This window comes from Tyto alba, unplaced genomic scaffold (assembly GCF_018691265.1).
Source record: "Tyto alba isolate M040663 unplaced genomic scaffold, T.alba_DEE_v4.0 Super-Scaffold_23, whole genome shotgun sequence".
Taxonomy (NCBI): Eukaryota; Metazoa; Chordata; class Aves; order Strigiformes; family Tytonidae; genus Tyto; species Tyto alba.
The window spans coordinates 20,359,831-20,382,004 of NW_024881297.1; the positions used below are offsets into that span (position 1 = coordinate 20,359,831).

Consider the following 22,174-nt stretch of genomic DNA (forward strand, 5'->3'; position numbering starts at 1 on the left):
AACAGATATCAAAAGCCTAATTCCGAAGGTACACCAGGATTCAACATTTTGGCACACAAGCTTATGTAAATTGCAGCAAAAAGCCAGAACCAGTATTACATGGGCTAACCATCTGAACATCAACACTATGAATACAGCTGTCAGTAATTAGATACTCTTTTTCATTAAAAGATGTACAACTCAAACAGTAGACAAGTACATTAACATTCTAAAACACCCAGCATTTGGACTGCAGAACTGCAAAGTAGTGAAGTACATTGTAAAATTCATTTGTGAAAACTGATTTACAAACTAAAGTTTTATTAAAACAAAGACATTTGTTTGACTTGTTTCAAGTTTGTTGTCAGAAAAATACACTCTAGAAAAGTAAAGATCGCTAAATTTGGTAGCAGCAAACCCAGTATTTACCTCTTTTACATTAGCATCATCAAACAGCACCCATTTGCAACTCTTGGTGTGAAAGGCAAAGGCACAGTAATGTCGGCTTGTGTAGCAAATCATTCCCACAAGAAAGAGTTCACTGTTTTTGGCATTTTCATCTGTAACCCTATAAAACAGCTGTAAAAATGGTTATGTATTTTAAAATAAATTTAAAGCAGTTAGCTTCAATTTCCAGACCTACCACTGACATTTCACCAAGGCAACTGGTATTAAATATCCTGTTGCATTATTTTTCATGAGTATAAATAATGATTTTTGCACTTATTAGGTCTATTTTGGCATTTATTTTTGCATAGTTGAAAGGATAAAACAATAATGCTCTGGAATAATTCCACAAATTTCAAAGTGATCATGATATTCCTAGATTTTTCAACTAGGAATTCACCTACATTCATCTGTGTACTTAGGCACAAGACCAACACTTCTGATGGGACTCATTCTTCTCACATAAAATACATCAAGTATCGCATTGTAAAGAATGATATATATATATATATATATATATATATATATATATATATATAAGACAAAACTTTAATATAAAGACAAACTTTGAAGTTAAATTGTGCTTTTTTGAAAACATATAGGTATAAATATAAATTATGTTTTGTATATATTTACATATACATAAAATATATGTAAAATTAAATTCTAGAATAAGCAAATAGTAAGTTTTAGGTCAGATACCCCAGGAAGATAAAGTTGTGTTGCCAGATTCCGCATAACCTCTTCTGTCAAGTCAGAGTGTTCTGAATCCCAGACCAGACCAATTGTGACAATCTCAGGACAATTCATAAGAACACGACGAATTTTTATTTTTTGACCACAGTTACTCTAAAAGAAGGAAAAAAAAAAAAATCATGGGAGGGGCAAAAAAGATATTTAAAAAAAAATGAAGTCCGAAGTTGAGTTACTAGACAAGAAATAGTGCAACAAAACAACTCTGCAACTTCTAATTCTCAAATTTAATTACGGTGTTTGTTTCTAACAATTTAAGGATAAAATTTTCATCAGTGTTTTTATGATTAAGGACTACAGCTAAACTTCTATATCCAATCATCACCTTAAAGCAGAAATCTCTGAAAACATCTAAGTCACCATCATAATTTCTCTTTTGTTCCCCTCTATTTCATCATTTAAACTTAAGTCTATATGTTCTTGTGTACTTTTCTGTGGTTACTAAATTAACAATATTTATGCAGAACCATTTAAAGAAGAGAGGAATTAACTAGAATAAGCTAAAAGAAACTATTTTTGTCAATAGAAACACAAAATTATTCCAATAGGAGACACTGTTGTTAAGCTGTCAGTGTATCTGAACTAAAGCAGCTTCACTCAAAAAATACACTTGTTCCAACTGATCAGATCCACCTAGCTCTATGTTGAACTTGAAGTGAAGAATAAATATGGACCTAATAACTTGATCTTTTAAATAGGCCACTTGCAATTACAATACCATGTTGATGTGTAACTGGAGCAATAAAATGTAAATTTAAGGGCTTTTTTTACCCTAAATTGGACTGCACTGAAGTGGCCACAGGTAAACCTGATGTCAGGGGAATATTTTAGCCTGATTTAATATTCTAAAAAGTTCTCCCTCATATCTTGAAGTAGTGCAACATCTCTGTTTACTTACAGGACACTTTCTGTAGTCATCAGCAGTATTTGCTGCCTGCAGCAATTCTGCAAACATTTCTGGCTTGAGACGTTCATGCCTCTCCATCATTCTTTCTACTTCATTACTGTAAAAAATAAATGGAAATAACCATGGATCTCCCTTCTTAAGAGTTAACAGATTTCAGTCAACTCTCAATTATCTTACAACTAAAAAAAGACACAGGGGTAAAACAGTAGCAATACATACTTTTTGTCAAGCTCTCTCTACATCCAAATGTTACTTTTGGCCAGTATCTCAAAAGCACATTTTAACAAAGGCATCCACATTCATTGTTAATACTTACAGCATTCCTCTGGCATGCTTTGCTTTTTATTGGAAGGTTGTATACAGAAAAACGAGATACAAGAATAAAAGCTCTTACCACAGGGCTGTGGTAGAAATATAACGCACAAATTCTGTAAAAGGCAAGGGGTCTGATGATGCTCCACAGCTGCGACATACACACTAAAAAAAACAAAAGTTTTTTTATTTTTTTATTTACTCAGGACAGCGAAAACAAATTATTTGTTAAAGCAATCAAATAAAGGTCTTACCTGTTCATACAGTGTCATAGCAAACTTCTGATGAGAAATACAGGATTTTGAAGTGCACATATCTGTTTCACTGTTTGGCACTAGGTGAAAATGAATCCTCTCAAGGATATTTTCCTAAATAGAAATAATAGCGTAAATATAAACCAAACTGATGAAATTAAGAAAATATGAGCAACATCACAGTTCAATAATCCAACTACTCCCCTTCTTGTCTCCAAACAGTCCACTTACAAGTTTAACATGTATTTAACTCTGTTCCTATTCAAAATATGGGAATTCTCTGTATATCAAGGTTTCCAGACATTAACAAAACAGCATTAGACAACAGTTACCCATCTGTTCTATCAGAGTGCATTCTCCTTTGAGAGAAGTGAATCTTCAAGAAAAAATTTATAAAAGCCATTCTGACAGTAACAGATGATATTAATGTCGTTGAATGCAATGATTGAAAAATTTTTTGGATCAGGCCTGTCTCAGTTCTTCTTCACACTTTCATGTTTTTCTCTGCATATCAGTCTGATCATCTGCTGACATTTAGCACATGTGCCAACACAAGTATTGTTGACAGAAGCATGGAAAAAGCTCATAAATAGTACATGCCTCATCCCATCCCAAGTCTCACTTTTTAACCTTAAGAGAAAGGAAAAGTCCTATGATTGTCATCAGTTTGTCCCCTGAATCAGCATGGCCATTTTTACCTCTTTTGCCAAAAATACCAGAGGTAGTGAGAAGTAGTGAATCAGACAGCTGATTACTTCAGGGGTCCAAATGAATTTTGATTCAATTGAGCACTAATGAGATTCTCTTCCATGATTGCAATCCATTAACTCAACTGCAAGATCTCAAACAGCCACTTTCAGGAATTCTCCACTGGATCTTCCTATGTATGTGAAAATGCATCAGACAGGTAGGTATTCATTTGTGGATACTTCCAAAGGATGTCCAAAGCTGAAAGTAATCAAAGCAGCAACCATATTTTCTGTCCCTCAAATCTGTGTCTGGAGGTTCATACCACTTTTTTTTTTGTTTTTTTCCTTAATGGTGAACAATTTTAATTGTCTGATACATGACTTCTTAGACAGGCTTCTTTACTACTGTTCTATGCAATCTTAAGGCATCTTTTATGGACACATTAATGGCTCATGTTTTTCAGTGAGAAAAGAGAGATTTGTAAAAGCAGAAAAAAAACTGTGGAAAGAGTCAAGATGTCCAAATATTCATTCACTCTTGGATAATGGAAATCTCTTATGCAGAAAACTTCAGTAACGATCTGGCTAGTTGTAACACTGCATATTTCAACAGCTGATGAGAAAATACTTGGAGGAACAGACTCTATCTATAAATCCATTGGTCTCTCTTCTCCTGAGAAGATAACCCTTCTCTCCATCCAAAAATTTTTAGGAGTGATTGAGAGTTCATCATCCTCACTGACTTGTAGTAGCGATGTTTCACATATCCCTCTACCTGAGCTAGGGAAGAAAGTACAGATCAAACGCAAGATTACTCCATCCCACATTACCAGACACTTACTCCACATGACAGTTCTAAACTGACATAAAGAAGGTCAGCAGTATTATGTCACTTTTATCCCATCTATGAGCCTGAAGCTACCAAAACAAGACCAGCTTGGCATCCACGAAACTAATGCAATTCTATTCAACTATCCTGAAGGATACTTACAAAGCATTCTGCTGCATCGTCCATGAATCCAAGCTGGAAACGCTGTTCATCCTTAAAACTTTCTGCTAGGGCATGTCTCATATTATCTGATGGGAGTGCTTTTTCTCGACTGTGTTGAAATTGTGAAAATATTGCCTAGGAAGAAATACGATTACTTAGCTTCATTTGCCACTTGATTAGACACTGTGGTTCTACAAAAATACATCAGTTCTTATGCAGCATGCTTAAAAATATATAAAGTGTTCACGAATCTATGCAACTTTAGAAATTACTGTTTTCTCTTGAAGTTACTTAGGTTCCATTCCGTTATAAGAAGTTATTCTACCAAACTGAACTTTGACCCAGTAGAAAAACAGCATGGAAATATATAAAAATGCAAGTGATAGACTTTAGCTCCCAGAAGCAACACAAGCCCTGGTCTGTAATTAAGCAGCTTTTTTAATCTGGCCACTGGAATAGAGTTGTACATGCATACATATCTCATCTTTACAGACGGTATGTATTTCTTAGGGCATAATGTAATACCACTCAGGTTAGTTTAACAGCCATCATTCATTAAATACTGTAACATTTACATTACTACTTCAGACAGGAGTGTATCTTTACTAAAATTATGGATATCCAAACCACTCCCATAAATTAGACAGAATGCTGATAATCCTTGCTATTAAATAAACTCTCTGCTGAATCAATGCACACAATACAAGAGAACAGGTCAATTATCTGCAGTTCCAGAACAAGAGAATAAATTGCACTTCATTTTTTCTTAATTTCCGAGAAGAGATATTTGGCTACTACTTTTCTTTTTGGCAGAAATATGTATACAAGTGACTTCATGATTTAGCAAGTAAGGGAGGTTGATTCTGAAAGAACTGAAAGTTAAAAGCTATTAAACTACTGAGAAAACATTTGTGGATATTAAAGGGTATATTCCACTGTCAAGAATTCTAAGTCAAACTTTAAAGAAAAATTAAGAAAAAAAAGGCAAAGCAAATCAGGAGAAACCATGCAAAATATAAATAAGGATATGCATGCTTCACATAGGCCTCCTACGGTTAAAAAAATCTGTTTGGCAGAAGGCAAAGATACAGCAGATAAGTAAAGTTTCAGCACTAACAGAAAGTAGTTTTTTAATCATGATGCATTGCAGGGTAAGTATCTGTTAAATGTTCAGACTTCCCCCTCACAACAAAAGTATGGATTACTGATAAAAATTACAGCCAATATGTCAATGTAAACATTGAAAATTCTGTATTACCAGATCTGCTAAAAACAAGTTAAATCTGCTTTGAAAACATTTATCATTTCTCATTTTGGTTCCTAGGTAATTTTTGCTATGCAACAGAGCCTTACATGTCCAGCTAAAAAGAGAAAAGTAAAAATAAGCAGTTATACAGATATGTACGCTCATTTTAGTGGCCTGCATAGTCAAAGTCCAACCACAGTGTTACCCAGAGAAGAAAAGACCATATTTAATTCTCAGAACACCACCAGAAAAAAAAGATAATGGATTGAACTGAAGTAAACCAGAATTTATTTGCTATGATTTCAGTTTATAAGAGAGGCTGATATAGATAAAATACCCTTCTTAATTGGTGAACATGAAGGGTTAAAATAGCCCAAAACCACAAAAAAAAAAAAAAAAAAAAAAAAAACAAAAAAAAAAAAACAAAAAAAAAAAACACAAACAAAAAAACCCACAATAACCAGTATCTCTGAAGAGCCACGGAAACCAAACCAGTAATGTACAGAATGACTGAGGACAGATACTTCCAAATGAGTTAACCACAATGTTTCTGAGTTCAGTACCTAGGCCACTTGCCATGGAGTTATAAAGATCACAACTATACTGTTAAAACAATGACTAATTCCACTCTAACCAACTTCCACACAGGCAGCCATGCCACTTCTTGAGAACGTATCAAAATATGAAGACATGACAGTCCAGGCAATGCAAAGTATTCAGGTACAGTAAGCCATTTAGATAAATTGCACAAGAAGACGCATCATGGCCGTAATCAATCCCTCAAGAACAGATACCTGAAAGAATAAAGAAAATTTCAAGTCCTAAATTACAGCAGCCTTATGAAGCAACTGAAGCTACTGCATTGCTTTGGGACATGACTTGAAGTGATGCAATACCTATCCTACTTTGTACTGGAGCCCCAAAAAATACAGAAAGAGAAATGGTATTAAGGTACAGCAAGTGGTATGTTTAGCTTTGAAAAAAAGCACCTGGACTTCACAAATGCACCATTAGAATGGAACAATTAATTACTCACAGATTCAATTGCAACATACCACGAGCACTACTTTCTTCATGTTTATGAGCACAGCGAAGCTGCTACTTTTTTTTTTTTTTGGCTATGATTTCAGTGATATCATTAGTCATTAAGAGTATGTAGTGTAAAACATACATTCCATCAATTGTCACCTTTCAATCTCTCTTCATTTATTAAAGGCAGTTCCAGTGCAGCATTGAACAAGACTGTATATAACTAGAAGTTCACATGTACTATGGGTCAAATCAAAAGAAAAATGCCATAAAGTTTACTCTATATTATGACATTGGATATGAACATGAATCCCTAAACACACAAAACTCCAGGAAACTAAAGCTATCATCCCAAGACAGACAAAAGATTTTATCTGAAAACACAGGTATGCCTAAATTATGGTCTGGACTTCATGTATTAACAAAATCGAGTGTCCAGCGCACAGAATAACATGATGTGCATCAAAACACTGGTGAAACAAAGTCCCAACGAGTTCTGTAGAGTCAAGAGCTTGTAAAATGGTTGGAATAAAAGCTTCAGAAAATTAGTCTGAATATGTGTAGTCCCAAACTACTTAAACTTGTTGGCTTTTTAAAATTAAACATTTTAACCAAAGAAATAAAATGGCACCTTTTAGAAAATACTATGTTTGGAAAAAGAGATACACATTCAAACCTAGCTGTACCATACTGCAATCATGACAAACACTAAAAATGGCTCAAAAAAACCTACACAGTACATAGGTTATACACCTCGTGAAAGATTAAATAAACGTTATGCAAACAGTTCTTGCCTAAAATGCTTATTCAGTAATAAGGTTTGGTCTGTGAAACTCTCTGAGAATAAACTCTAAAATACTCAGTTTATCCTTGCCTACAATTTAGCAGCACCAAAACCCACTTCTTCAATGAACTATCTTTTCAAACAGTGTTGTCCCTTTCAGCCCCCTCTAGATGAGTGATTCCCAGCTCTGTGTATCACTATATCTACTACCATTCTACAATCCTATATTAGAATCCCAAAAGTGTCTTTATTGTCAAATTGCAGTAGGAGTAGAAAGTATATACAACTTAAAAAAAAAAAAAAAAAAACACACACACAACCAAAACCACCCTTATACATTTCTGTCATTGGGATTTTTATCCCAATGAAACAGATATCATGCTTACAGCTATTTTCCTAGTAACTGCATGCAGCCAAATACCAGTGCAGTAGAAACAGGAAGAACCTAACAGAACTCAGTATTTGTTTACAGACTTCAGATCAGTTACAAAACTGTTTGAAGTGCAAGTTTTATGTGCTAGTTAAGATATGCAGATATGACTTACTTTCAAACACTCAAAAGTTACCAGCTTTCATCAGTTTTCCAGTACCACTACCTGCCTTTCATTGTTTAGAAACTGAACAATTAAGTTCTGCAGTTACCACCAACTACTGATTAAAGAAAAGAATCTTGAGACCTTATCAGACAGTAATATGGTTAAAGAACTGTATCCAAACACGACAGGAAAGAACAAAAACATACGCATAAAAGTAGATGAAAAAAAATCTCTAAGAAGCTAGCTAGAAATTTTCAAATAAGTTATACTGTCTTTAATAGACAAGTTTTATGTCTAAGCAAACGGTAACATTCATGTACTGTAAAATTTCTTCTTTAAGCACAAGAAAATATTTGTTACAGACATGTGTTACGAATGTTCTTAACTCTAAATTGTTTCTTTACACAAGAATAACTTAGTCACCCAGATATTAGGTAAGATAGGGATATCAATTAGTAAAAATCAGTTAAATTAATTTTCCCTTATTTTGAAAGATGACGCTTCCAAAAGTTATTTACCTTTAAAGCACAAAATATGCACGCATCTCCCTGACATACGTGTCCAGTTAAACCTCTTAAACTTCGTCGAAATATGTCAAGTTGCCATAGTACCTATAAAAATAAAGTTTCACAGAAAATAAGTAATGAGTTCTGAAAGTTCTATGTTTAATAGCAACATGTAGTACATTTTCATTTGCTTTTAATTTCACATAACATGCAGAACTGGAGTACCAACACTGCTGCAATAATTACACTCCTTTTTCAATAGTTTGGTAAATTATGAAGGTGGAAGTGGAAGGTTCTCATTCACCACTCAAATTTAGATCACCTTTTTAAAGTTTTTGAAACAATGGCAAGCAACGTACTTTATGTGGAAAAAGAGCTGAAGTACTCTTAAGGGAACAAGTAGCAAGCTAAACTATGTACAAAGACTGTAATAGTCGTCTTCTGGCTTTACATAAGAGGAAGGTGGCTATGGGGTTTAATTTCTCTTTTTCTTTCCCTCACTCTGTGCTTTCTTTTTTCAAATAGAAAAAAAAAAAAAGATGGAAACATGGAAACAAAATTTCTAGGTAAAATGCAAGCACCGTTTTGGCTTAAATTTATACTACATTCTTATAGTTTCTTATGAAAATGATTGCTGAAATACTTCTGGTTTTCCATAATTCAAAAGAATCTTGGTGCTTAATAGGGTATGTTTCTACCTTGTATTTGTGTAACTACTCTATATAAAGGCAATGTCAGCTTGGCTAAACTACAGTGCTTTGAGTATCTAATGTCTTATGTACACAATCAGTACAGTAGTTCAGGAAGTAGCCCATTAAAAAAATAAATAAATAAAAACCCCAAAAATGAGTTCTCAAGAGGCACAGTAACACAACAGCTGCAAATCTAGAAAAAAAAAATCCTATCTATAAATATAAAAGCTAAAATTAATTAGGATGCATTTGAAAATTAATGTCAACCTCTGTTTTGAAGGTTGATCAGAGGTTAAAAGAAAAGGAGCACATTCCTCCTTGCAAAAGGGCAGTCACCAATCATCAGCTGTCATTTGATAAACAGCAGTAGGTTGTAAAGTAGTAGGATTGTCTGAAACTATAACTAAAAATGACTTGGGGTTTAATTTTAGGGCATCCTAAGGGAAAACAGCAAAACTGCAAGAGAATATAGGTCATGCTGTTCCCACTGAATGAAGAACAGCAAAAGCATTCTACTAAATCTATTGTATATTTTTATTTTAAACATATTTAGATACAATATACATACGTACCACATAGATGTACCTCCCATATCTCCTATATTTAAATACATATCATTTTTAAGACTTACAAGGTTTTTTAGAAAGTCTATGCATCTATTAAACCCTCTGTCAGTTTGGCAAATAATTCTATACAATTTGAAAATGATCAGGTCCAAAACCTAAGCATTACCAAAAAATACACTGTTCTGCTCTTTTGCACAGCCTCGAAACTTGATGTTGACACTTTCTAGATTTAAAAAGACTCTAGTATAAACTAAAGTGTGCCTGGTGTTCTGACTTGCAGACAATGTGGAAAGGCTAGCACTGCTCTGTCACAGAACTTAGTAGGTCTCCATATTCCCTGTCTTAGGTAGGCTTGTACAAGCTCAATTTTTCAGCATGCTAATGTCACTGCACTATTAAACTACACTCGAGAGATCTAAAGAGCCAACACTTTTTCAATTACAGCTCACATAAAACCAGAGCAGTGTGTAGGTAAACACTTGCAAGAAGTTGGTCAGTAATACGTACGCATATAAACAGTATAAAGATACCTAAGTCATATTTCTTCGGTATCAAGTATGTCTCCTACTCTAATTCCACAAATCTTTCCTAAGATTAGAATCAAAGCTTTCAACTATATGTGCATTTTCTGTTATGCCCCAGTACCACAGACATGTGCTAATTCGGAAAAAATGGTATTTTAAACAAAATAGTATCCCATTCAATACACTTAGTATTACTGGTTTCCCCACATTAAAAAGAGTCTCAAACTTTGCCAAGTAATAAAACTGCTATGTTTGACAGAAACATTAGTTTTAAAATTCAAGCAGCAAGTTTTAATATTAAGACATAAGTTTCAAAATACAAAAGGAAAGTTTTTTCTGATATTCTTAATGCATACAAGCAAAATAACATGCTGTCACTTTTTGCAAAATTAAGTATTTAATACTCTCAAATCAATTCCTTAAAATGAAATGCTAAATAAAAAAGACATGCTGTTCTGTCTTACTTGAAATCATTAAGAAGTTTAACTGAGAACTGAATTTCACACCTTTGAAAAACATGCTGTATTTTTCTGTAGAATATACATACTGCAGTACAAATGGTAAAAACAGCATTGCCAAGAGAACACTTTCCCTGCTATGACCATTTAAACTGCTACAAAATCAGAACTGTATAATAAATCAAGTTTTTTCTTACCTGAACAGCACTATTTAGAAAGCAGCTGTTTTGTCCTGGTTCATTTAATAAGCCTTTTGTAGGGGCCAGAGACAGTATACTTCCAGGCTGATAAACTTTTCCAAGGTTACCCCCAGGTTTTCTTAAGAATTTCACCCATGCCATTATTTTTTAGACTTTATAATTGCAATATTTACGTTTAAATTTTTAAGGATATAAGGGTGCAAGGCAAAGAACAAGGTCCTAAGAGAATTGCTCTAAAGTCATGGCATTCCATTCAACTCTGTGCAATGGTAACCATTCATGGGTTTAAGTCCATTTCCCACAAGCAGCTGTCAGCCATCTATCAGGATCAGTCTCTCAGTAAACATACAGCTATACAAAATTTTTAACTCTCAGACTTTTAAAAAAAGAGTGTCCAGTTAAGGTTAAAACATGTTAGAAGTTATTAGAATAAAAGTTCTTATTAAGCAAGTTGCACAGTAACTGACTTCTCCTTCCACGGATATCAATAAAGTATTGCTATAAATCATTAGCTGTATTATATTGCAAGTTTATATATATATATATCACAAAAATGGAAAATTCTTGACAGATGTTATACTTCTGTTCTCCCATTTCGTTCCATTTTCTTTTTACTTTTAAGCGTGACACATGAAATATATTCCAGTTTAGAAGACTCCATGTTTATTTCATTCTCTTTCCAGTAAATCTGAAATAGGAAAAAAACCAGAAAATATAAAAATAGAATATTCCAAAATGTTAAAGACCACCTAAACTGGAAAAGAGATCATGGCCAAAACAACCCCTTAATCTAAAGGCAGACGCAATAATCAGGGAAGAGGAGGAGAAACAATTGCCACCTCTAAATTGTTTTTAAGACAGAAAAATTAAATTATTAAACCTTAAATTAAAAGGAGTATCAACTTTAATTATTTTTTTTCCCCCGCATAAAAGTCAAAGTGTTCCATAAGAACTATTCTACAAAGAATCAAACTCTAAGAAAACAGAGAAAGAAGTGACGGTAAGAGCAAAAAAGATTAACACTGAAAAAGATTAAAGATTCTCCAAAGTTAGATATGCAGAAGTGATAACAAGATCTGTACAGAGGAATTAAAGAAAATATTTAACAAGTGGATTCATTAGAAAGTTGTAGTACAGTAAATAAATAGAAAATAACAAATCACTACAAGAAGAATAAAGAGGAGTCAAGGAAAAAAACTAATTATATATATATATATATAATCTATATAATCAGATACATATGTATGCACCCATATACAAAAATTACTTATACATATGTATTCCAGAAGCCAGCATCACACATCAAAAGCACTTAGTAATATGAAGCATCATGTGGACCAGAGTCTCCTGCTATCACAGGGAACTATAACTTTTAATTCCTAAAAATAACTTTATAACTATGATTTTAAAAATACATTTAAAAACCCCAGAAGATTCTTACATTCAACTCTTTCAACCAACAAATACTTTCTACTGATTTCTGATTTAATATTTCTATATCCATACAAAAAAATTGAGCCAATACATTTTTGTCACAAGAGCCTGCTGTTTGACATACCACAGAAGCTTCTAGAGCATGCATTTTCCTGACAATACAGAGTTCTTAATTCCACTTGATATAATTTCCTACATGGAGAATTATGTATGTTTTTTTCCACCCTCCTGATGCTGTCCCAGAAGACAAAACTGAGGTTAAGATGAACAATTTTTAGTAATCAGCAACATCAAACTGAGTACACCGAAGCGGAAAAAACAGGAAAGAGGCTGGACTGGGAGCAGTATGGATGGTGTATGGTAGCCATAAAGCTGCAAAGTGTATTTGCATTCCAAGGCATGCTTGAGATGTCCCTCATTATGTCTTTACCTTTGAAGAGACAGGAGCAACAGGATCAATACAGTTCTGACTCAGAAACACCGGGCTTGCTATCAGGGTCTCTCCAACCTAAAATAAATACCCTACTGAATACACTACACCTCTCATCTCCAAAACTGCTCATACAGTGGTACCGCACCAACAGTGGCAATTCAGCTAGCCCGTTCCCTGCCACCTGCATTAAAACGTAAAGATTGCTCAGCATATAACAGCCAAAATAAGGAAACAAAATAGATAGAAAGTAAGGTAGACTGTATGACAATGATAAAACACAGAAGTTACTGGGAAAAGACATGTTTCTGGTATCTAAATTTCACTTGGAAACAGATCTCACATATTCAACTGTGAGGTTGGATTACAGTTGGTTAAAGTAATCCAAGGATAGACAAGAATTGCAGGACACACTTCCATACCAAAAAAAAAAAAAAAAAGTTGAGTCCTTGTTTTAGAAATTATTTTCTCATCTGAAGAAAAGAGTAATGATAGACCCAAAGTCATGTTAAATTTGGGAAACGCTTATGATTTTTTTTTTCTTTAAATGCAAAAGGAAGATAGCTACTACAAACACGTCTGTGAAACTGACCTCTAAGGCCAACAGACAAAAATTATAAAACATTCAGAAAAATTTTATCTCTGCAGTTCTAATTTTCATCCTTGGGACTTACTTATATTAAGTCACAACGGTAGAAGAGATTCCATCAACTTTTATGTTTCTTTCTTATCATACCTGCAAGCATAATTTCTCCGTGTTTCTGAACAACAGATTTATGCATGGATATGGGAAGGAAGAACCTCTGAATTTACCTAGTCTGTATTTTAACTGCTATGAAATACACATGCTGTTTTGAAACAAGAGTTCTTCCAGAACAATTTAAGACAAACAGTATTCATTCACTAAGAACTTCTAGAAAGTCATTTTATCTTGCATTTCAGGGATGCTGTTCAATAAACATCCCATCCACTAAACATTCAGCTGTTGGGCTGGATTTCAGAAAAGTTACGATTATTCACTGCAAGAATTTAATAAAAAATGGTTCTGGATTAGCTCTATGTTACTGTCACATTACACTAAGATGCTTGCTTTTAATTTCACATCCACAAAGTTGTGAACACTATTTCCATTATCATAACAGGTAAGTGCACACAATCTTATTCTAATAAACTGCAGAATACATTCATTATACGGTTTTCATATGTGGGCCAGAAAATAATTTTCCAAAGCACTGTGATATTATATTCATATGGCCTCTATTAATGACCCACCTTTTCCTGAAAATTAAAACACTGTTTCCTGAAAATTTAAATACAACACTATAAAGATCAGACTTACAATTTTTTTTTATGCAACCTTCTCAAATTACTCTTTCTAGAAATGCATTCTTTAAACTCCGTATGTCAACGTAAACATACCAACCCAGCAATTCAAACATGTCAAATATTTAAGAAAAAACAAGGGAATATAAGAAAAGTATTCCATCTAAAAGATCTCTCTGTATTTCTGCTACTTATCTAAAACTTCCACACAAAAGGGCACTCTAGTCCCTTTGTTTTATCTAATACTCCTTTTTCCCCCAAAACAGTCACCATCAACCCAAGGAACAGACAGTTGCTATGAAATAATACTATCTTGACACACAGTTCTCTGGCCAATATGATTAGTAAGTCCTAGGCTGGAGTAGGAAGTTCCATTACCTTTTCTTTCTCTACTAATACCCTCGATAAAATACTGTGGTGCATAGCTTCTTACTCACCAGTAAAAAGGGCACCGTATATGAGCCTACCAATGGTGCCATAAGCAAAGGGATTAACTTCTGTCATCCATTTGTCATCACTGCCTCTCCCTAAGGAGAGAAAGTTTATAATAGCATCTTGTTTTGAAATTTAAATTGTACAAATATCTCAAAGTTTGGTTTTGTTTAAAATAATAATAATAAAAAAATAAAAGCCATGATCAAAGACAGCTATTGTGGAAGATGCTGGCAAGGACATATGCTCTTTAGTCACTGCAAATTTTTCTGGATTTGGACCATCCCCCAAGAGTATTATTCCCCTGCTGCCAAGCCTACCCTCATTGTAGATTGTTCCATAAACCAGAGAAGTGATGCTGCTGATCAACATCAGTTCCTTCCACCTCCATAATGGTTAAGCTTTTAGCTGACTGAGACTCAGACCACTGACTTCCTTAACCTAAATTCAGTACTCTGTAGGACTATAATTAGGAACTGAAGACTGTTCTTACACATCTGTGGTAAGTCAGTATTGACAACAGCACTGTAACGTTTATTAGCCACTGGGGTTTATCAGTTCTGTATAAGTTCTTGGCTTGACAAAGGTGTGGGTGACTGAGGATAGATCTTAAGTCACTGAACTATACAGTCTTCAATAGCTGCAAATCTTTCAGCAAAACGGTTATTCCACATAGTGTTACTGACATGCTATGTAAGATTTGTAGCAGCTGAGAGTTAAAGAAATGTTCTTGCCCTTCAGACTAAAGGGATCAATTTTGGATGACTGTTCTCGACCAAAGACAAGAAACAAGGGCTATGAACTCTCAAAACCAATGTCTATGTATCAGCCTAAGTTCTTCTACCTTGCCGAATTTCAGTCACTGCTCTTCAGTCATCAATGATCTCATGAAGCACATGACTACCCTTAGTTGTGCAGCCTTACAGGACAAAATATGTGCCTGTCACAAATTCTGGCACTTGCCTTTATTGCTTCCAGAACAAATACACTAACCAGCAAAAATGCATGCTATCACCTGTTTTGTTGGTATACCCTAGCATGTAGGTAACTGAAGCTGATGCAGTCTTTTCCATGTAACAACTCTTAATTAACTTAGAAATCAGTGCAGTTACTATTTCACCTCCATAAATCACCTTCTACAAGCGCATTTGGGTTTAGGCATCTCCGATATCCATTTAGATAAAACTGACAAGATAAACAGTTAGTTCTGTGAACACTGGAACTATCAGTGCCTGGCTCCTGATGGTTTTGTGACACATGGCTGAGTTCTCACACAGTTTTCTCCCTAGTTGTGGCATATGCCAACTCTGCTCTTTACATCTTCTTACAAGGTCTCTCACAGCCTAGCTGCCTGTTTTCATGCACTTTGTAAGTACATAATAACTTTTAAGAGTTCTATCCCTTCTGTCAAATTGGGTGGAAACCTACCAGTGGGTTCAAAAGTTGTTGACTATGTGCGTCTCAAATTTGGCTGAAGAATCATTATTTACATCTTCTCAGCTTCATTTTGCAACTACTCTCAGGGTGTTGCATAAATGACTAATGGCAAACGTTTCTCATGCCTGATGCTAAGGTTACTTTTAAACAACACAGCTTTTTGCTTCTGCTGGCAGTTCATGCCTCTGTGCTGAACCTGGCAATCCACCCAATGGTCTGACAACTCTGATAAATCAATTTCTAAACTGAGATATGTTATAACTTAGAAATGCAGAGATACAAGACAACAAAAATTTGGAAGGAAGAGTGATTAAATATATTGCGAGAGAATAAACTTATGATTGGAAACCACTAGAATTTTCTGCACTGAGCCAACATTATTAGGACTGTGGTTACTTTGTTCTCAACAGAATGAAATCTGTAAAAAATTCAACAACTTGCAACTGCAAGAATTTGAGTGTTTTCCACAGCTCAAAAACTTGACACTTAAAATTGCCAATTTTCATCAACAGAACAAAAATCTGATTTGAACTGTGACGATATTGGAGGTTTCAATGATTTTTTTTTCCCCACATTTGAAAAACAAAACAAAACAAAACAAAACAGTGGAGTTGTTTTAAAAATGTAGAAAAAGACTGAAATTCAAAAAGGAATAAACTCTTACATCCACCTCAGTGGGGCTAACTCATGATTTTTTTGGTCCCTGCACAAATCCTGTCCCCTTCCACCTTTACCATTGCATTGAACTGCATATGTCGACAGATCTCATTTGCCATAAGATACACCTAACGCTTTTAGTAGCCATCAGTCTGTCTTTGAAAATTATACTATTCACTTCAAAAGCTGTCAAAGAAATATATGTGTACAAGAATACAAATTCTCACTATTTGAAACATCACGTAGAGGAAAAAACATTTCATTAGTAGCACTTCCCAGCAGTGACCATCAGCCTTGATTTTGAAGGCCATCTGCAAGTATTCCAGCCAGTGGTATTGGTCTGACAGATTCCTTCTGCCTTCAGTCACTGACTCAAGAAGCCCCCAAGAGACGAAAGGGGGGGGGCGGCGTGTTGATAGTTATCTCTTCTAGAAATTCTTCCAACCAATCTCTAAAATAGAAAAGACTGGGTTTAAAACCTTCAAAGACCTCTACCGTCTCTTCTCCAGCCCTTATCCATTTAGCTGTCCCTCATATGCCAAACCACTGCTCCTGCATGTCATACTTTGCTGTATCCTTCCGAGATGGAAGGACCAGAAGTGTAGATGCTATCCCAGGTGGCTTTTGTATAAGTATACAATTTCTTCTTTAAGCTGTTCCAATAAAAACTTCCCTGTTCGCATCAAAACCAAAACAACAGGTTCACAGCTCATCATCTCTAGGCTATTACAACTAGAAACCAACTTTAGAAATAGCTACAATGGGAACTCTGAGTAAAGATCTTAACACAAATTCTGAACCCATGACATGGGCCAGCATTTACGGTGAATCATCACACAGAAACTACAGACAAGATGATTTTTGTTTCTCCATCCTCTTACTCCTTTACATAGTGCTTTGTTCAATGATTACCATGTACTCTCTCTTGAATCTCAAAAAGATAAAAGGTATCTTTTTAACAGTAATTCTCACACTTGTCTTTTTATCCCAGATTAACTGCCTGACCAAACTGTAACCTTGCTTTTCAGTTTTCAGTGTAGACATTTTATTGTTTACAGAAGTGCAAAATACCAAGTTCTGTTCCTTCACAAAAATCTTGCTGAATTTTCAAGCCACCAGTAAAAACTGAGTTACATGGAATGGTAACATAAGTGTCATCTTTAAACCCATCCATATGTTACAGGCTTGACAAAAGAATGTTCCAAATCTTTACACTTCATCCATTTCTTCACTAACAAATCTGTACAAACTTATCTACAAACATTTCACTCAGTCCGCACATCTAGAATTCTGATCCAGTTCATCTCCCTGTTACAGCCTCAACTCATCATCATTTAACCTGTCCCTGACAAACTCAAACTTGTTTCCACTTAAACCATAAGGACATTTTTGAAGAACTGTTTGAATGGGCTTAATTTCCATCATTATGTGACTAAACTGTTTTACTCTATCAAGAGGCATTAACCAAGGAAAAACGACCAAGTGTTGCTACCAAAATCTTGGAAAACAATGTAACTGAAACACATGATAGTGCTAATATCTTGACCCTGAAGTCCTATGGGTCTCATACCCAAACAACTCTGTCAGTAGTACCTCATGCACACTGTATGACTAAAAAAGATTCTGCACTAACAAGTTTTGATATGAAAGTCCAGTGCATATTTTAGGTGTTTTTATTGTCAACCTCCCACTGGTCTAGGATAATAACTTTTTACACAAGTAATTTGATATTTTAAAAAAACAACCAGTGAATACATCTTACTTTGCAACAGTTTGTTAGGGGAAGAATGGATTATTTATCAGTTGATGAGGCTAATTTATATTCAGATTATAACATGAGCTCTCACTATTTTGATACCTAAAATCACCCTTGTGTTCTACAAGAACATAACAGTTAATAATAAAGTCAGTCAAGGCAATTTCCATTGCCTTAAGAGGAAGGGGATACTGCATCATCAATCAAGAAATTGAGCACTGTTTATACAATTAAGTTTTTGCTGTTAAAATAATCCTAGTAGTTTCAGCAAGAGGGGATTTTTTTTTTTTTTGCATGTGTAAAATAAAGCATAATGTAGCTACAAATAAAATTCACAGTTATTTTGGGAAAGGAAAAATACATGTCAATAGAACAAAATATATTTCCTCCGAAAAGCTGATTTTAAAATATTTGCATTGAAAATCAAAGTAAGGGATAAACTTAGATCAGATGCTAAACTAGCAATTTGCATACATCTACCTACACGCCTCTGAAGCTCTATTTGTATGAATACGGCAAAAAGCACAGCTTCCAAATACTGTAAACTGATTAAATTTCAAACAGCTCCATACCACCTGTACTGGCATTTCCTGTTCGACACAGACTTTGAAAACACTCCAGAAAAACTCGCTGATGGGCATGTGACTACCACGTTAAACATTAACTTCACATTCTGGCTCTTCCCGAGCCAGCATACGCGCTCGCACCGCCTCGACACGAAAACCGTACCGCCATCTGGGTTCGACCCTCGCCCACGCCGCCCTCCCTCCGGAGGGATTTAACCCCGGCAGCGGGTTATCCGCGTCCACGCGGGCCCACTCCGCGGGTGGGCGCCGCTCCCCGGGCAGTGGCCGGGGCCGCCTCGGGCCGACCGCTCGCCGGGGTGAGCGCAGCGCCCTGAGGAGGCGGCGGTTACCGACCCAACGGCCGAGCGCGCGGCGGGGCCCCCCCGTCCGCCGGCAGCAGGTGAACGGCCCCGCGGTGGATCCCGTCCCCCGGCCGCTGCTGCCCAGCACACCTCGCCCCATCCCGCGGGGGAGGAGAGGCGGACCCCGCTTCCCCAGCTGAGGACCACCGGCTAAGATGCCTCCCCCTCCCGCCGGGGCCGCCACCTCGCCGCCCCGCACCGTCGGGGACACGACCCCGCCGACACCCACTCCCCCCTCCCCGGACTCACCTCCCGGCTCCCGCACGCAGCTCCTCTCTCGCCCCCTCCCGGCGGCGACTCAGGGCGCGGCCCCACCTACACTGCAACTTTTTCCTCCTCCTTCTTCTTCTTCTTCTTCTTCTTCCTCCTCCTCCTCCTCCTCCTCCTCCTCTCCCCGACTCCCGACGCTGCGGGGCGGTGTGAGCGCGGGCACGCGCCTGACAGTCCGGGGGCGGGGGCGGCCTCGCGCGCGCGCGCCCCTCCTCCCTTCTCCACTCCCCCTCCACCCGGCTCTACCCACCACGACGTCGCGCCTGCGCACTGAAGCGGCCGGGGCGCAGAGGCGAAGCGGTATCCCGGATCTTGCCGAGCGTGTCCGGCGGCGGGTGGGGGGGTGGAACCGGGAGAATCTCTCGGAGATGATTGGAGGATCCGGACCAATCACAGTTCTGCCACCTCCCTCTCTGGCTGGAGAAAGCCCGGGAGGTGGGCGCGGCCGCTTCGGCCAGCGTGTGGCTGGCACTGCGCATGCGCGATAGGGTAGGGCGGGAAGGCTGCCCCCTTAGCGGACGGCGGTTGAGGGGTGGGTGGGGTTCCCTCAGGTCTGCCGAAGGCGGAGGGCTGGGGTTGCCGCGGCAAGGTAAAGGGCTGCCGCAAATAACCCGTTCTCCCTCCCCGTTTTATCACTGGCTGAGGGTGTGGTTGTCCCAAGTGTAAAAAGATGCTGTGGCTGCACCTCAGGTAACCGGGAACGACCCTCAAAGCTGTCCGGTTGCAGCCCGGGAAACTTCTCTTGGAGCTCTTTCAAACCACTGGGGTTTTGAGTTGATAACCCCTTAAAATCAGCGGTGCAGTGGTTGTTTTTCCAGCAGTTGTTTTCCAGTGCTCATTTCAGGATATCTGTCTATGCACGTTGGCCTTACTTGAGATGCCCACAAAACAGCACAGGCATGTGGGTGGCTGGTGGAGTGAGGGCAGTTTTCATGCCAAACCTCAAGTGTACGTACATCTCAAAGTTGCATTGCATTTGAATTCCATGTTGCCCAGAAAGTTCCTACATGTTATGTTACATGCCTGAGGGTCAGTGCCCCAAAGTCATGTTGCCTATTTTTACATGATCTGTTATTTTGGGGAGGAAGGGGCATTTCCTTTTGTTCCTTGCAAAAGGAATTATGTGTTGAGGAATACTTAGATTTCTAGTTGCTCAAGTGCTTTCTATCTTTCACTGTTATTATCACCTTCCTGGATAAGCATGTAGATTTCGTTAACACATTTCTCTTCTAGATTAGTAATGATAATTTAAGTATTACTATGTCCAACATCAGTCCTTAGTATATGCTGCTGAATACAACTTTTTGTGTTCTCTCTCTTCCAGTTGTATTTTTTATGGTCTTTCAGGACTGGTAAAGTGCTTCTGTGTATAAAAGCGTGTTCACTTTTCCAATAGCATCTGCAATAGCAAGTTAAATAATTTCCCTGTAAAGTTTCCTTCGTGAGTCTTCTTTAGGTCATCCAGACTGCAGTACCGTTTCACTCCAGAACTGACTGTGTGGAAAAGAAGGCACTGCATCAAATTAGTTTCCTTGCCTTATTTAAATACTACACTTTTGTTTTTCTTGTATCTGCTTTCATTAGAAAATCAATTTTAATACATTTTGATTGGATTATTTTTGGTAGTGTTTCTTCCATTATATTGCTAGTGTAAGAAGCCCACTGGCAAAGGTGATTTTCTCAGTTTTACTCCAACATTTCTCATCATGCCAAACATTTTACTTAAAACTTAAAATTCTTGGGGAGATTTTCATCACATTTTCCAAGCTTTTCTTAGATGTCCACGCTTCTCAGTGATTTGAATTATCCTCTTACATTCACAAACTGTAGATACTTAATTCAGGATTTGTAGGAAGTGTTTTTTCTTGAGACTTTCAGATGTTCTGACCAGTCATTGACATGTATATACTTCTTAATTTTGTAACAGATACCATATTTGTTTGCCTCTAATTTTCTGAAAAGTTTCCTAGATTTTGTAATTTTGGAAGGGAATTGAATATCCGATTCTCTCATCGTCCTAAGATTCATACAGTATGTTGGCACAGTGAGCATTCTTAGGGTTTTTGTGTAGTTCTTTCTTAGCTCTTTATTGATAGGTATTTGAATTTCTAGTTCTCACAAGAAATTTTAAGATAAAAACATGTTAATAGTATGTTAACATTAGCATTAAAAATCCAGTTTTGTATTGGTGCATCTTGTTACTGTATATTTATAAAGAACATTCTGCTTATCATTTTGGTTAGTATCAGTTTAGTCCTTGATCCCTGCATTACTTCTTTTCAAAGCCAGTGAATCAAAGGCATCTGTGAATCCCAAAGCAGGATTATGACCTCATTCTGATTATGACCTCGTTTTGATATTTTTGCTTCTCCGTGGACTCTGCTTTCTTGTTTGCCTCTGCCATTTCTTCAGCACAGATTTGTTATTCACTGTTAATCTTTTAGAAGTCCCTTAGGATTTACATCAGTTTCTTGTATTCTTTTTTTTTTTTTCTCAGAGTAAGTGTAGTCTGTGAGCTTTAATTACGGTGTATTTTAAGATTCTCTACCAATGAATTTTAATAGAGTCTTCCATACAGTTCAGAGAGAGAATGACACAGGTGTGGCACAGGAAGCCCTAAATGAGCTAAAAGAA

General features: G+C 36.8%; 1 protein-coding gene across 3 annotated transcripts in view; it reads right to left on the reverse strand.

Moving 5' to 3' along the window:
• The window catches only part of USP53 (ubiquitin specific peptidase 53), a 41,239-nt gene extending 21,472 nt beyond the window's left edge, over window positions 1-19,767 (reverse strand). For 2 of the 3 annotated variants that reach the window (XM_042796316.1, XM_042796315.1), the window contains exons 1-9: window positions 19,520-19,767; window positions 10,871-11,561; window positions 8,446-8,538; window positions 4,333-4,467; window positions 2,653-2,766; window positions 2,481-2,563; window positions 2,078-2,183; window positions 1,129-1,275; window positions 409-558 (exon numbers count right to left, since the gene is read on the reverse strand). In XM_042796316.1, the coding sequence (XP_042652250.1) occupies window positions 409-558; window positions 1,129-1,275; window positions 2,078-2,183; window positions 2,481-2,563; window positions 2,653-2,766; window positions 4,333-4,467; window positions 8,446-8,538; window positions 10,871-11,014 (972 nt within the window). In that variant the 5' untranslated portion in view covers window positions 11,015-11,561; window positions 19,520-19,767. Of the gene's footprint in view, window positions 1-408; window positions 559-1,128; window positions 1,276-2,077; window positions 2,184-2,480; window positions 2,564-2,652; window positions 2,767-3,350; window positions 3,539-4,332; window positions 4,468-8,445; window positions 8,539-10,870; window positions 11,562-19,519 lie in introns of those variants that run through there. The other variant, XM_032997709.2, reaches the window with a different exon arrangement.
• Between the last annotated feature and the right edge of the window lie 2,407 nt (window positions 19,768-22,174).